Source organism: Cucurbita pepo, chromosome LG14 (assembly GCF_002806865.2).
Source record: "Cucurbita pepo subsp. pepo cultivar mu-cu-16 chromosome LG14, ASM280686v2, whole genome shotgun sequence".
NCBI lineage: Eukaryota > Viridiplantae > Streptophyta > Magnoliopsida > Cucurbitales > Cucurbitaceae > Cucurbita > Cucurbita pepo.
Genome location: NC_036651.1, coordinates 6,001,325 through 6,017,047, shown reverse-complemented (window position 1 = coordinate 6,017,047; position 15,723 = coordinate 6,001,325). Strand labels below are relative to the sequence as shown.

The following is a 15,723-nucleotide window of genomic DNA, read 5'->3' as shown; positions in this document are numbered from 1 at the left end:
AATTATTATTTAATTTTATTTTAGAATAAATAATTTGTTAGGATAAAAAAAATTACTAAAGGGGCAATGTAACCGAAGAAATTGATTAAATATTGATCTAGTTGGTAAAAGGAAGCAAGTCTCGAAGAAAGTGAGAAAGTTGAAACTAAGGTTGAGTTAAGTATTTAAAGTTTACGAACCTTATTGTCTACATGAATATTGATGGTAGTGAAACGCCTGAGCCACAAACCTACTAAATGAGTTATGTTGCTCATGAAATTTTAGGAGAATGTTCAATATGACATGATAATGTTATGTATGAAATTTAGTGACCATTAGGTTACGATAACGGGCTAAACCAAGTGTATGTGTAAAATGACTAAAATGCCCCTATAATTATGTACCACTAGCTTATGACCAAAGTGACCTATAAATGACGTGAAATTTGATGAGAAGCTTTTTTTTCATGGTGTAAACTGATTACACAAAATTACAAGGCCATTGGAATATGTGGGGTGGTAAATGTCCAAAAAGACCCTTATGAAAATTCTAAGATATTTTCAAGATCTTAGAAGACTGAAAATATTATAGAAAAGTATATGAGACTCATTTATGATATTAAGAAGGGCAGGTGTGTAAGATTTTAAGGGGATTAAGACAACTTTGGAATGTGAACCAAGAGAGAGTACGATATGGTTTAGGATACCTTCCTGTACGATAAGATTAGGATATGTTTATGAAACGATATGGTTTAGGATACGTTCAGAAACGATATGACTAAGGATATGCATATGGAAACGATATGACTACAACGATATGATGTGTGCGGGTGCGTGCGTGTGTGTTGAGACCTCGTGCATTATTGTGTGCTCGTGCAATGGAGAATACCCTTATCCTTCATGATAGTACAAAAGCGTACTTTATGAGACAGAAAACAATCATTATGGTTATCATAATGCTACGATGACCAAGCAGGAAAACAATCATTATGTTTATCATAATGCTGCGACGTCATGCAGGAAAACGATCATTATGTTTATCCTAATATTGCCGTGACCGCCTCTACTTCTAACAGGCGTCCGACATCGAGAGCTACTAGAGAATGCTCATCCAACAAGAAGGGCCCAAGAGGTGTACAAACCGACTAGTGGGTCAATACTCGCACGTGTGGGCCATGTGTAGGAAATTAATTACACATCCAAGCTGCCCATTAGAATAGTCGTCGTAGGAAAACAGACTGTTATGATAGGTTCTATTCATGAAATTGTATGTGTTTGAATTTAACCCCAATTATGAAGTCACTTACGAAGTATTATACTCTAGTCACATGCTCCTTTTCATTGAGATAAAGGCAAGGTGTCACAATTGCGGTCTCTAGGTAGTGAATTTGGCGATTGTGCGGCACTCACTCTCAGCACTGAGTGAGTCAAGCCTACTTCAAGTCACGTTGCCTACGGTTGGGTAACGTGAATACAAACCTTGGGTCTCGATTTCAAGAGAAGATTTTAGAAAGCGGGGGAGAGAGGTTTTGGAAAAAGAGTTTAAAAGCAAGAGAGAGACTGTGTTATATAACATGCAAGCAAAAAGACGACAACGTCTTAAACATTATATAACTTTCCGGATAGGGAGAATTTGACAACTAGTCGCATCCCTTATAGTACATTTTGAGGCATTTCATGTCTACTAGGTGTAGTCATGACTTCGCCGAAACGTCATACTCTTAAAGAAAACAAGAAAGAAATAATACAACATGAAAGCAGTAAAAGAAAACAATAAAGTAATACAAAGCAGGGTTTGAGCGTGTCACAGGCATGCCGCCATAGGCAACCTGCCTTGGATAAACATGACCATGAGACAAGGCATCCTTGTACAGCTGATGACGACATTGCAAATCGAGACCATAACACATACTCACATTTATTTACTTAGATTTACCTAGAATACGATGTTTTTAATTTAAACGTTTATTTATTTTATTTTTTAGTTTTTTGTTATGCCGTTTTAAAAGTGTTTTCAAACCACGTAAGTCCATGACTATGTTTTAAGATAAACATTATGTTTTTTTAACAATCCAACCACTCAACCTCAACCTAACCCGGAATAAATTGTTAGGTTGGGTTGTGAAAATTTTTGGGTTGGGTTGGATTTAATTACCAATCCAATCCAACCCGAACTTGGGTTCGTCCAAATAAATTTTTCAACCCAACCCGACTCATTTTGGTTCGTAATGAAAAAAAAAATGATCCAGTGTGATGTATGTTGGCTCCTCCAAATATTCTTGCACCAGTGATTTGTCAGTCTCTCTCTTTCTGTTTGTGTTTGAAGGATTGATGTAAGGATGAAATTCCATATGTTTTGATTTATTTAAGGGAAGTGGTAATACCAAACAACACCAAAAGCTAAAGGAAAAGGAGAGAGAGAGAGAGAGAGAGAGAAGAGGGGATGGGCGCATCCTCTGTTTTCCTTCCCTAACCATTATTCCTCCTCCTTCCTCTTAGATCTTACTTTCCCATCACTATTTCACTGCAACCGTGAAATCCCATCTCTATTTTCCTTTTTCTTCTTCTGGGATTTCATTTTTTTCCGCTTATTTTCCTTCATTACGAAGCATCGGATGTTTCACGATTCAATCTCTTCTTTGTTTTTAGCCTGTCCGATTCTATCTCAATTTTCGGTTAATAATCGCCCCCTTTTGTTTCTTCTTACCTCAATCCACATTTTCCTCCAAACTAGATTGGATTCTGTTTTTCTATTTCAGATTTCGGATTTGGGATCGAGTTGTGTATGGTTCGAATTGAACGATTCTTTTTAGTTTTGATTTTGATTTTGATTTTGATTTGGGTGTTTTGCGATGTCTTGTAAATCGAAATTCATTGAATGATTCATTGTTTGGTAATAGAAAAGATGGAATCAGATCTTGGCAAACTCTTTATTGGCGGAATTTCTTGGGATACTGATGAAGAACGTCTTAGGGATTATTTTGGAAACTATGGCGAAGTGGTTGAAGCTGTGATCATGAGAGATCGCACCACTGGTCGTGCTCGTGGCTTTGGCTTTGTTGTCTTTGCAGATCCTGTTGTTGCTGAGAGAGTCATTTTGGAGAAGCATATCATCGATGGCCGCACTGTGAGATTTTCTTCTTACCTCTGATCGTACATTTTTTTAACGTTTGATTCCTGTTCTTGGCAATTCTGTATAAATTTAGATGTGATGTGTTCTGTGGATGCAATTTGTAGGATTAGAATATGTGAAATTGGAGTTGTGTTCTTGTTAAATGTGGGTTTTCAATTATTAGGTTGAAGCTAAAAAGGCTGTTCCAAAGGATGATCAGAACATGTTGAATAGAAACATTGGCAGTAGCATTCAAGGTTCTCCTAGCTCGGGACGAACGAAAAAGATTTTCGTTGGAGGTTTAGCTTCAACAGTCACAGAGGCAGACTTTCAGAAGTACTTTGATCAGTTTGGCACAATCACTGATGTTGTTGTTATGTATGATCACAGCACGCAAAGGCCGAGAGGTTTTGGCTTCATTACGTACGACTCGGAGGAGGTCGTCGACCGTGTGCTGCATAAAACCTTTCATGAACTCAATGGAAAAATGGTTGAGGTTAAAAGAGCAATCCCAAAAGAGCAAACCCCAGGGCCTAACCGGAGCCCTCTTGTAGGATATAACTTTGGTATGAGTAGAGCTACTGGATTTCTTAACAACTATACTCAAGGCTATAATATGAGTCCTCTCGGAGGTATCGGAATCCGGTCCGATGGTAGGTTGAGTCCGTTTCTTAGCCCTCGAACCGGGGTTCCTCCTTTAGGTTTGAATTTTGAGCAAGGGCTGAGGCAAGGCTATGGTAGGACTATGAACATTATGAATAGTCAAGCACAGGAACAAATGTTGAGTTCCTATTATAATGCCAATTCGAATAGGTACATTGCCCCGATTGGCTATAGCGGAGGCAATGGACGAGGCGATTCTCCGTTAAGCTCGAGTACGTGGAATGTCTGGGGAAATGGAAGTATAAGCACTGCTTCCATGAACTCTTCTGCCTCTGGAATGGGTAACTTCAGAGTGGCATATGGAAATAACGATGATAATTGGAATTTGCCTGCTGTTGCTAATCATGTTGGAGTAGGGAATGTTCCTGATAATGGATATGCAGTTCGAGACAATGGCGTCGGGTTCAGAGGAGACTATGGAGGAAATGTAGTCTCGATCGCAACCCGAAAGCCATTTGCTGAAACAACCAATGGTTTTGAGAGGTCATACAGGGAATTATATCGTGATCAAGTCGTGCACGATGATGTAACTTGGCAGTCTACCGCTCCTGAACTTGATGATTCTATGGCTTTTGGTTATGGTCTTGGTAACCTCGCTTCAGACGATCCAACGAAAAATTCAGAGAGTTCTCTAGCAAATTACGACATTTCGAGCCGACAATCAACTAGAGGTAAACACACCCTTTGCTTTATTTTATTTATAGTCACGTTTTCGTTATAGCGTCTCGACTTCGACTTGCGACTCTGAATTTAGCTGAAAATAGAACCATTTGGCATTTGATTATTGTTGTGAATAGGAATTGCTGCGTAGAAGAAGATAAATCGAAAATATAGTTGCAATTAATGAAACATGATACGAAGAAGGATTTGGATTCGGATTCGTAATTTTTATACCGCTCGTTGAGTTGATGAGCTAAAAAGGGAACACTGATCTGATAAACACACACTCTAGACTTGGTTCCTCGATGGAAAACATAAACATAGATTTGGAAAGAAGAAAGGAGACAGACAGACAGACGACGACAACCGAAGTCGAGCACTGTAATTTTTCGTTTGCATTTGCGTTTATTTTCGTTAGCAAGACGTAGAGTGGTGTTGTTGGGATTGATTGAGGTGTAATAGAGTGATGTTTTGAGTAAACAGATCATTTTTTGTTTTTGTTTTTGTTTTTGTTTTTGTTTTTGTTTTTGGTATAAGAACACAGATGATGATGATGAACAAGTTGTTTGAGTTTGTTGTGTTGGGGAATTCATTTGAGATCTCTTTATCTATTTTGTATGGCCATTTGATTCTCATCCTTATAGATTAGGATATGCTTTTGCTTTGCTTTTGGCTTTACCTCTCAAGCATCTCTACAATTTAATGCTTGTGGTCCTTTGCTCTCTCTCTCTCCTCGGTTTCTCTCTCCTCGGTTTCAAAGTATAACGAAATATGCAATCTCTATAGGTTTGGTTCGGTTCCGAGGTTTCAAAATGTTACATTTTTACTATTGAATTTTTACTATTCGATATTTTCATATACTAAAACGATATGCGGAACGTTACTTATTTTGGTCTCTAAGTTTCGAGTTTCGAGTTTAGTATTCGTTTGATTCGTTGGTTTCAAAATGTTACATTATTTTTACTTGAATTTTGAATTTAGTTTCGTTTGGTTATTAGATTTCAAAATATTAGAGTTTTTAATTTCATTTTTATTTTTTTCTTGGTTGGAATGATTAGAACAAATTACCAAATATAAATGAAGCGTTAAAGTGTATGACCTCTATGGATCACGTGAAAAATCAATTCAAAACTAAATGAAAACGATACTTATATGCTTTTTGTGGTTCGCGTTAAGTATCAGCTAATTAATTAGCCAAAATTTACGGGGAAAAGTGTAAAATCTTGAACAAATTACCAAATAAAAATGAAGACGTTAAAGTGTACAACTCTATGCATCACGTGAAAATTCAATTCAAAACTCGATAGGTAAAAGTATAACAAATGAAAATGATGCTTTTATGTTTTCTTTAATATTTACTTTTTGTCGTTTGCATTAAGTTCAGCTAATTAATTAGCCGAAACTTAAGGGAACAAGTGTAAAATCTTGAACAAATTACCAAATAAAAATGAAGCGGTTCTCTTGAATTTGGAGTATTCTACTTTCACGCCCTTTACAGGGTTCAACAAGCAATCGATATTTTACAATCAAGGGGGTGTAGTACTATTTGTAGTAGCGGTCCTTATATATCGTATTAACAAACAACAGATGGTCGAAAGAAAAAATCTCTCTATTTAACGGGGTTTCTTCCTATATCTTCGAATATTTTGAAAAAGTATAACAGTTTGAAACGAATAAATGAAAACGATGCTTAAAATTTAAGGGCTAAAAAGTTATTGATATGGAATCAACCCAAGGGAAAGCTCTAGTACCAAATGATATGGAATCACTACAAGGGGAGTAAGATTCAGATTACCTCGTTGATTGAATATCTCAAAGCAAGAACACTTATTTGAGATTTGAATCACTCTACAAACAAGATCGATCATGTCTCGCTTGAATGATCATGTCTAGACCGTTCGACTGTCACTCGTCAAGCTTTGTAATTGTGAGCATCTATCATGAGTTAAACTATTTATATAGTCTCTCATCCCTTCTAACGATGAGTTTATTCTATACACAATAGTATTTCCTCAATTAACTACTTATGTAATCCCTACACACAATAGTAGTTCGTTAAGTCATCTACTTATTTAGTCTCTCGTCCTCTCTCAAGGTGGGTTCATTTTACCGTTCCTTATGTCATCTATTTATGCAGTCCCTCATGCTCTCTCAAACTAGGTTTATTCTATACACAGTAGCAATTCTTTATGTCATCTACTTATGTCTCGTCCTCTCTTAAGGTGAGTTTTGTTGATTTTGACTGAGCAAATCGGAGGAAATCATTGACGAGGAAAAAAGCCGATGGAAAATCTTGGAAGAAGAAAATAACGGAAAAACAAAGAGAGAGACGGTATTTCAGATTCTGCACTGAAGACAGGATGATTTTATTTCTCATTCAATTGGGATAGTTAATTAACAATTATATCCTAAAAATGGAAAGGAGTGGCGACTCAATTAAAGCTAATCCACTCAGACGTGTACATCCCACTAACTTTAACTCTCCGGCTTTAACTAATAGTAACTACAAAGGAGGAGGAATGACTTTTAACCTAAAATAGGGATTTATCTGACAATCTCCTTCTAAAACCCTGTGGTATATATCTACCTTATTGTTTGAACTCCGATCTTCGAGTGTAGTTCTTCAAATTTCACCCGCACCAGAGATTTGGTGAAGATGTCTTCCAGCTGTTCCTCTGTTCGAATGAAATCAATCTTGATGAGCCCCCGATCTGCGCATTCTCGGATGTAGTGGAATCTGATATCTATGTGCTTGCTCCGGTCGTGCAAAACTAGATTTTTTACTAGGGAGATCGTAGCTTTGTTGTCCACGTATAAAATTGGTGGATCGCCTTCTCTTCTGATGAGTTCTTCCATCAGTCGTGCAAGACAGACCCCCTGTGTAGTTGCCGTCACAGCGGCAATGTACTTTGCTTCGCAAGAAGATAAAGCAACTATCTTTGGTTTAGTTGATTGCCAGCAGGTCGTGCCGCCTGAGAGGAAGTAAATCATCCCCTTGGTGCTCTTACAATCATAACGTCACCGACCATGTCACTATCACTGTAGCCGACTAGCTCAAGTTTCTCCTTTCCTCTCCCTACGCAATATCTCACACCCCAACCTCTAGTTCCGGCTACATAGCGCAGGATGCGCTTGACAGCCATTAGATGCTCCTCCCTAGGTGCTTCCATAAACCTACTCACGTATGGAATAAGAAAGGTCAGGGCATGTGTTTACTAGATAGCGCAGGCTCTCGACAATGCTGCGGTAATTGGTGGAGTCGACTGTCGTCGTAGTGCCAATCTTCCTTAGCTGGAGTTGGACTTTCGTTGGCGTCCTTGTAGGGTTACTGTCCGCTAGCCCAACTGTTTCCAGCAATTTTTTTGCGTACGCACCTTGACAGATGGTGATGCCAGCAGTACTCTGTTGCACTTCGATGCCGAGGTAGTAGCGCTCCTCCCTAGGTATTTCCATAAACCTACTCACGTATGGAATAAGCAAGGTCAGGGCATGTGTTTACCATATAGTGCAGGATCTCGACAATGCTGTGGTAATTGGTGGAGTCGACTGCCGTCGTAGTGCCGGTCTTCCTTAGCTGGAGCTGGGCCTTCGTTGGCGTCCTTGTAAGGTTACTGTCCGCTAGCCCAGCTATTTCCAGCAGCTTTTTTGCATACGCACCTTGACAGATGGTGATGCCAGCAGTACTCTGTTGCACTTCAATGCCGAGGCAGTAGCTGAGCACGCCGAGATCGCCATCTTTTGAAGTTCTTTGACATCTTCCTCTTGAATCTCCCAAGAACTTCCATGTCGCCTCCAGTGATTATGAGATCATCGATGTACACTCCCACGATCACCCGCTGCTTGCCGTGGGCGTGCGTGTACATGTCATCCTAGGGTACTGTCGAGCTTCGCGTTCCAGGCTCATGATGCTTGCCGAAGCCCATAGAGTGCCTTGTGTAGGCGTAGTACCTTGCCAAAGTTGTCGTCGTCCAGGAAGTCAGGTGGTTGTCGGACGTAGACAGTCTCCTTCAGCTCTCCGTTGAGGAAAGTGGACTTCACGTCCATGTGGTGGACCTCCCAGGAATGATGTGCCACGATCTCCAACAACAAGCAGACAAATTCCAACCTTGCCACCGGCGTGAATACCTCTTCGAAGTCCACTCCTTGCTTCTGGACGTAGCCTTTTGCCATCAGACGGGCCTTGTGCTTCACTACGCTTCGTTACTCCACCGTTTCGCCTCGGTCACGTCGTTCCACTGCAGAAGATGCTCTCGTCGAAACGAAGATAATGTCACGCGACACGTGAGGATCATAGAGCCTGTACGCCTTGCTCCTGGGTTCGTAGCCGATGAAGACGACCTTCAGTCCCCTAGGATTGAGCTTGGCGAGGTGGGGACGCGCGACCTTCATGTATGCGATGCAGTCAAACATTCGAAGATGATGTACCACTGGCTTCTTGTTGTACCAGACATCATGTGGCGTCTTCCCGTCGAGGCTCCGCGTTGGTGACCGATTGAGGAGGTAGACGACAGTCATTATCGCCTCTCCCCAGAACCTCCCAGGCATCCCGGTCGTCATCAGCAATGACCTTGCCCTTGTTGTCCCGACGATGGTCTTATTTTGACGCTCCACCACCCCGTTCTGCTGGGGGAGTAGGGCACCGTAAGGTGCTGCTGCAAGCCGAGCTCGTCACAGTACTTACCGAAACTTGCCGGTCGATGTGAATTCTCCGCCTCGGTCCGGTGCAGAGCACTCACATCTTCGCACATTTGGCCTCCGCTCACGCTTGAATGCGCTTTAATCGCCTCTACCACTGCCTCACTTTTTCGCTTGCAGCAGGATCAGCCACATGAAGAACAGGATCACCTGTCGCACAGCCTGTTCACGCTTTCAATTGTTGGCAAACCGTGCACCATCCTCCCTAATCACTCGCTCGACGAAAACCTGAAACCTGTGTGTTGTTAGGTCGACAGTCTAACCAATTGAGCTAATCAACTTAGCTTTGATAACGTTGTCCCAGATAGCCATGGAGAGGTAGCACCTCGTAGAGAGACATAGGTCATTTACAGCTTGGCATAAGGAACCCGTAGGGTTTAAATGAAAGGATGGAGAACCATAATAGCCCCAAGGGGATAAGACCAGAACCAGACGTCCTAGAGCCAATGACAAGTAGGTGGCTTACTAACTATAACTTTTATACTCTTTCCTGTTTTTATCTTTTTCAGGTTCGTAGGCTGTCGGTCGAGATGGAGGAGCGTTCAAGAGCTATGCGGTGACAGAATGAGTCGTTTCAGAGCGTCAGTCCGTTTTTAGTCGTTTTGGAGTCTTTTGTATTCCCTTTTAAAATTTGTATTAAAATTTGAAACAACTTCATTTTCTTTATTTTAATTTTATTAGGTTTTTATCTTTTACTCTACTTTTCTCTCCTTTTAATTTTTTTTTATTATGGCTTTTGTATTTTTAGTCACGGTCCGAGTTTTCAAAGCCTCGAAAATTGGGTCGTGACAATGAGATCGTGCAAGTTTAATATGGATATGTCCTATGAAACACCTGAATCATTGAAAGCATAAACTAAAGCATTCATGTAAGCAAGCTCAACCGAAAGATAACATCCATTAATAATCCCAAACATAGATCACAATAGCACATCCTTCTTTCTAACAAAACGGAAAACATTTAAAACATATTCATCTCAAATCTCATCATAGGGGCATTTTAGTAATTTTCATATCATACCGACAATGTATTCTTATTCAAAATTATCCTTATGTAGTTTTAAACATGCATATTTTATCCCTCTAAGGTAAGGAATGCTTACCTGCTAAGACGTTCTAGCGAACCCTATAAAGTCTACTTGTATTATTGAATTTTGAATTTAGTTTCATTTCGTTCTTAGATTTCAAAATATTACATTCTCATATTTGAGTTTTTAGGGTTGGATGATTTTATACTTTTATCCTTATCTTTCCATTAATACTTACTTTTTGTTGGTCGCGTTAAGTTCAGCTAATTAATTAACCAAAACTTAAGGGGGAAAAAGTGTAAAAACTTGAACAAATTACCAAATAAAAATGAGACGGTCAAAGTGAAACAACTCTATGGATCACGTGAAAATCCAATTTAAAACTCAATAAGTAAAAGTATAACGGTTTGAAACGACTGAATCAAAACTCGATAGGTAAAAGTAGAGTAAAAGTATAATAGTTTGACACGACGAAATAAAAAAGGATGCATAAAATTTAAGGGCAAAAAAGTTATGTTGCCCAAAAAATTTCAAATTTAGTAACCAAAGTGAAAGAAGTGTGAAAGTAATGACCTTAAAAATGTTTGGAAAAAGCTCGAAGCCACCAACTTCATATTGCTTTGGATGTCAACTTTGTTTGTCATCGGTGTGTGGGCTTGTGTTAGTAGCTTGAAGGTTGGCGCCCACTAGTGTTTTGACTTCGACATTTAGGTCGGGCTCATCGTAGAAAGTTTATGGAAGGATTGAAATATATTTCTATTCAATATTTTCAAAGACTAAAGCGAGAGGGAAAGTCCGAAAGGGAAAGTTGAGAGAGGACAATATCTACTAGCGGTGGGCTTGGGCGGTTACAAATGGTATCAGAGCCAGACACCGAGCGATGTGCTAGCGATGAGGTTGAGCCCTGAAGGGGGGTGTACACGAGGCGATGTTGCCAGCAAGGACGATGGGATTCGAAGGGGGGTGGATTTGGTGGGGACCCATATCAATTGGAGAAAGGAACGAGTGCGAGCGAGGACTCTGGGCCCAGAAGCAGGTGGATTGTGAGATCCCACATCAGTTGGAGAGAATAATAAAACACCCTTTATAAGGGTGTGGAAACCTTTCGTAGCAGACAAGTTTTAAAAATCTTGAGGGACAGTCCGAAAGGGAAAGCTCAGAGAGAACAATATCTGCTAGCGGTGGGCGAGCTGTTACACTTATTTTGATCTCTCAGTTTCGAATTTAGTATTCTTTTGGTGAGTAGGTTTCAAAATGTTACATTTTTACTACATCACTACTCTTGAGTTTTTAATTTAATTTTTATTTGTTTCTCGGTTTAATGATTTTACACTTTTACCCTTATGTTTTCTTTAATACTTACTTTTTGTTGTTCGGGTTAAGTTTGAGCTAATTAATTAGCCAAAACTTAAGGGAAAAGTGTAAAATCTTGAATAAATTACCAAATAAAAATGAAACGGTTGAAGTGTAAAACTCTATGGATCAAGTGAAGATTCAAGTCAAAACTCGATAGGTAAAAGTATAACAGTTTGAAACGGTTAAATGAAAACGATCCTTAAAAGGATTAAAAAGTTATGTTGCCCAACAAATTTCAAATTGAGTAACCAAAGTGAAAGAATAATGAATGTAATGACCTCAAAAAATGTTTGGAAAAACTCTAAGCCACCAACTTCATATCGCTATCGGTCTCGACTTTGTTTGTGTCATCAGTGTGCGGGATTGTGTTAGTAGCTTGAAGGTTGGCGCCCATTAGTGTTTTAACTTTGTGACTTCGATCATCTCCTTGGCACATCTCCTTCGTGATCGCCTACTCTCGAGCCTCTTGAAGTATTATAAAATCAACTTTATTATTAATCGATCTAACATGTCACTCGAGTAAATCTTTCATGTCTGTCAATATGGGGGAACTCATACCCTCCTTTGCTCGTGTAGTTGATGTTCTAGTCTAAATTTTTCTTTCCCGAGCTAAGATGTAGATCAACTAAACAAATAATTTGTTATCAAGAGATTTATAAGCATCAAACACATATGTGGTGACCACGTTTGCATAATTATAATGTTTCTATTATTGAGTTACCGAAGAAAAAAAAATACATTGGTAGGTATATTTTTAGTGATATTAGTTCATTTATTTATTCGATTTTTTACACATGCACCAAACATCTTGACATCGTCTCTTTGCATGCTCACACACTAGCATTATTATTATTATTATTATTTTGTATCTATATATCGTAGTGTCTCGACCCTACGACCTAAACAGTGATGTTTGTGCCCCTTTTTTCTTCATTTTCTTCTATTTTTCAAGTATATTAGCTTAGATGCTTCAATTTCTTGAATTCACATTTGAAGCACATGGACATCAAGTGAGTTTTCCTTATCGAAACTTACCTATTGTGATATTCCACGTCAGTTGAAGAAGAAAACAAAACATTCTTTCTAAGGGTATGAAAACTTCTCCCTAACCGATGCATTTTAAAAACTTTTAGAAAAAAGTAAAAAAGAAGACAATATCAATTAGCGGTCGAACAAAAAGGAGATGGTAGAGATTGTCGTAAGCATTAATGAAAAAGCAAGAGGCATCCCAATTAGACCAAGCAGACCGAGCAGGACCAACGTAGTTTGGGTTGGTTATGTCGGTTTTGTCAGGCACGACATTTGTATCATTAGATTCTTCCACACTACTCACTATTCTTTTAATATTTATTATATATATATATATATATATATATATATAGGGACGAAATTTCTACTTTTTAGTGCTTTTTGTATAAAAATACAAAATAATATTAATAATAATTTAAATATTAAAATATCAACAATTTTTTAAGAGCTACTTGTAAAATATTTACCATAATTTAATATAGTTTTGATTTTATAACATTTTATCCAAACCAATCTTCAATCAAATATTTAAACTTTATCTGACCTTCTATTCTAGTATTTCTGTAATGACCCAGATCCACCGCTAGCAAATATTCTTCTCTTTAGATTTTCCCTTTTGGGACTTTAAAACACGACTACTAGGGGAAGATTTCCATATCCTTATAAAGGGTGTTTTATTCTCCTCCCCAACCAATGTGGGTCATCACAATTTCGTCCACCCACAACATAATGGGACAGGGTTGCGCACGAGCTGAGTTGTAAGATCCCACATTGGTTGGAGAGGGAAATGAAACATTGGGTGTGAAAACCTATCTCTAACGAGGATAAGCCCAGAAGAAAAGCCTTAAAATGACGATATCTGCTAGCAGTGGACTTGAACTGTTACATGAGTGATGAGATACACAAAAGTAGCTAGAACCATCTCTTTTTTATAAGTTCTACGGACCACCATCAAAGAGTACATTTATTCTCTCAGTCTTTGCTTTTAGAGGGGAGTGAGTACCACATTGGCTAATTTAGGGAATGATCATGGGTTTATAATTAAGGAATGGTATCTCCATTGGTACGAGACTTTTTGGAGAAGCTCAAAGAAAAGTCATGAGAGCTTATGCTCAAAGTGGACGATATCATACTGTTGTGGAGAGTCGTGGTTCGTAACATACTGAACCTGACCGTCGAGTGTCGTGGTTGTGAGGTCGATAGCTATACTTGAGAAGGTAAAACATAAGAATTATTTGAAAGCAAAAGTAATACATTAATCACATGCCCACACAATGTGTCCATATTTGATTTTGAAGCTTTTATGCTTTGGGTTTGGGCCCCATCACCTTTTTCACCCTATGGCCATGTGCTTGTGGGACCCTCATTTCAATTATATGATTAACTCCATCATTACTTCACCTTATTATAACTCTAATTATTGGTTTAAATTTGATTTCATTACCCATTAAAAACCTTATCAAACATTGTTCATATCAAAACTAACACCAATTACCAACAACAAAACCAAGAGACAAAAACATCCTCAAAACCAAACAAAACACAAAACAAACTCGTTTTAGCTGCCTAGCTGCCTCATTCTAAGATCTAAAGTTGATGAACTCGCACGATTAAAAGAACGCCCTGCTCCCGTAAAACACACGGGAACCGCTGTTCTTGGGCGATTTTAGGTTTGGGTCGGAGCTCGAGGTAGCTGAACTCGGAGAGCCGTTGGTGTCGATATCCAAAGGAAGCTTCATCTTTGCCAATGACTCAGTGAATTGTTGCATACTTTTCATGTACATATCCACAATGTCTTGCTGCACTACCTTGTCCTCTGGCGGCTCAACGCTTACAGAAACTAAAGGCTTTGTAATTTTGTCACTAGAGGAACCATTAACCTCACCACTTTCAGCCGTTTCTTCTTTATCAGCTGTGCCATTTGAACTGGCTTGAGCTTTCGACGACCGAGGTGAAGAAACCGTATCATTTTGCACATTGTTCGGTGGAGAATCGATCTTTGAATCTTCTTCATTCGACTTGTCGTTCATCGTTGGAAAGCTTTCGACAACGGTAATCCCATGATTTTCAACTTCAGAAATAGTCAAGCTCTCAGAAGATTCAGAATCTAGATTCGAACACGGGATACCAAAATACTCAGACACCATTATCTGATCTTCATTCGCAATCTTTGGATCGGGGAATTCGATCATATCCAAATCACTTGGACGTGGCTTGGTTAAATCCGAATCTTCGACCTCTACAATTGTTTCAACGACCGGGATCGCCATGACTTCTGGAGAAGCTCCATTATACGAAAGCGATAGCTGCACGAACCCAGCCGGAGAATGGAACAAATCGGTCGACGAAAGACTGAATTCTTTCTCTAACTTTCCATTCACAACAACAACTTCTGTTAAAGGGATCAAAGCAAAACCAAGCAACTGATCTTCAAGATAATTCTTGACCCTACTCAACATCCATATCTCACATTTGAGCGTCGTATCGATCATCGGAACATCGAGACAAACACGCTCGTTAAACACAGGATTCTTCCCACCACCATTGATGGTTTTGGTGGATACAGAGTTTTCAGGATGTGTGGTAAAGGAAAGCTTTGCATACACATCTTGCTTGTGGTAAATGCATATATTATGAATGTCTCTTGCTTGATGAACAAACACCTCAAGAACACCAATACATTCCTTTTTCTCTTCCTCTACAACACTCAAATTCTCAACAGGGGAAGCCATTCAAACACCTGCACCAAATTCCTATCAGATAAGTATCAATTTCTCCAGTTTTTCACAGCAAAAACAAAGAAAAACGCCAAAAAAAACCCAAATCAGAGGCGAATAAACAGAAATTATGAACACCCACATGCAAAAAACCTCGAAACTGAAGATGGGTCGACTAAAAAGTATGAATCCAGAAGCCAAAAGTTAAAAATAAGCAAAACCCTAATACGAAATACACAGAAATGAGTAGCAGATTATCAAAGACGGCATACCCAGAAACAGAATTCTACAAGAATTTACCAAGCGAAATGAATCGAGGAGAATCCCAAGGCAAGAACACGAAATGAAAAGAAAGTAAAATGAAGAACGGCTCTGTTTGTTTGTATGTTGGTGGTAATCGGGTTGATGGTGGAAAATGGATGGGATTTGGAGTATATATATTAGGGAACTTTTGTGGGTTTGTAATTTTGGGCTTTTAGGATCCAA

At 39.0% G+C, this 15,723-nt stretch overlaps 2 protein-coding genes across 3 annotated transcripts; one reads left to right on the top strand and one right to left on the bottom strand.

Annotated features, from left to right (window-relative positions):
- Window positions 1-2,359: 2,359 nt before the first annotated feature.
- LOC111810793 (heterogeneous nuclear ribonucleoprotein 1-like) lies at window positions 2,360-5,035 on the top strand. The gene is made up of 3 exons (XM_023697584.1): window positions 2,360-3,105; window positions 3,275-4,424; window positions 4,551-5,035. Exons 1-3 carry the CDS (start codon window positions 2,857-2,859, stop codon window positions 4,562-4,564), a joined length of 1,413 nt encoding a protein of 470 aa, XP_023553352.1. The 5' UTR covers window positions 2,360-2,856; the 3' UTR covers window positions 4,565-5,035.
- Window positions 5,036-13,940: 8,905 nt separating this feature from the next.
- LOC111810802 lies at window positions 13,941-15,656 on the bottom strand. Of its 2 annotated transcripts, none has more exons than XM_023697601.1 (2): window positions 15,510-15,656; window positions 13,941-15,260 (listed from the first exon to the last, which is right to left on the bottom strand). In XM_023697601.1, exon 2 carries the CDS (start codon window positions 15,250-15,252, stop codon window positions 14,131-14,133), a length of 1,122 nt encoding a protein of 373 aa, XP_023553369.1. In that variant the 5' UTR covers window positions 15,253-15,260; window positions 15,510-15,656; the 3' UTR covers window positions 13,941-14,130. The 2 variants fall into 2 exon arrangements, with proteins under 2 accessions (XP_023553369.1, XP_023553370.1); XM_023697602.1 differs by having other exon boundaries at window positions 15,538-15,655.
- Between the last annotated feature and the right edge of the window lie 67 nt (window positions 15,657-15,723).

What these genes read in the sequence shown, in the direction of transcription:
- LOC111810793 (XM_023697584.1), top strand. Translation starts at nt 2,857, where the DNA reads ATGATTCATTGTTTGGTAATAGAAAAGATGGAATCAGATCTTGGCAAA. An exon ending in ATATCATCGATGGCCGCACT is followed by an intron (nt 3,106 to 3,274) that starts GTGAGATTTTCT and finishes TTCAATTATTAG; the next exon opens with GTTGAAGCTAAAAAGGCTGT.
- LOC111810802 (XM_023697601.1), bottom strand. Translation starts at nt 15,252, where the DNA reads ATGGCTTCCCCTGTTGAGAATTTGAGTGTTGTAGAGGAAGAGAAAAAG.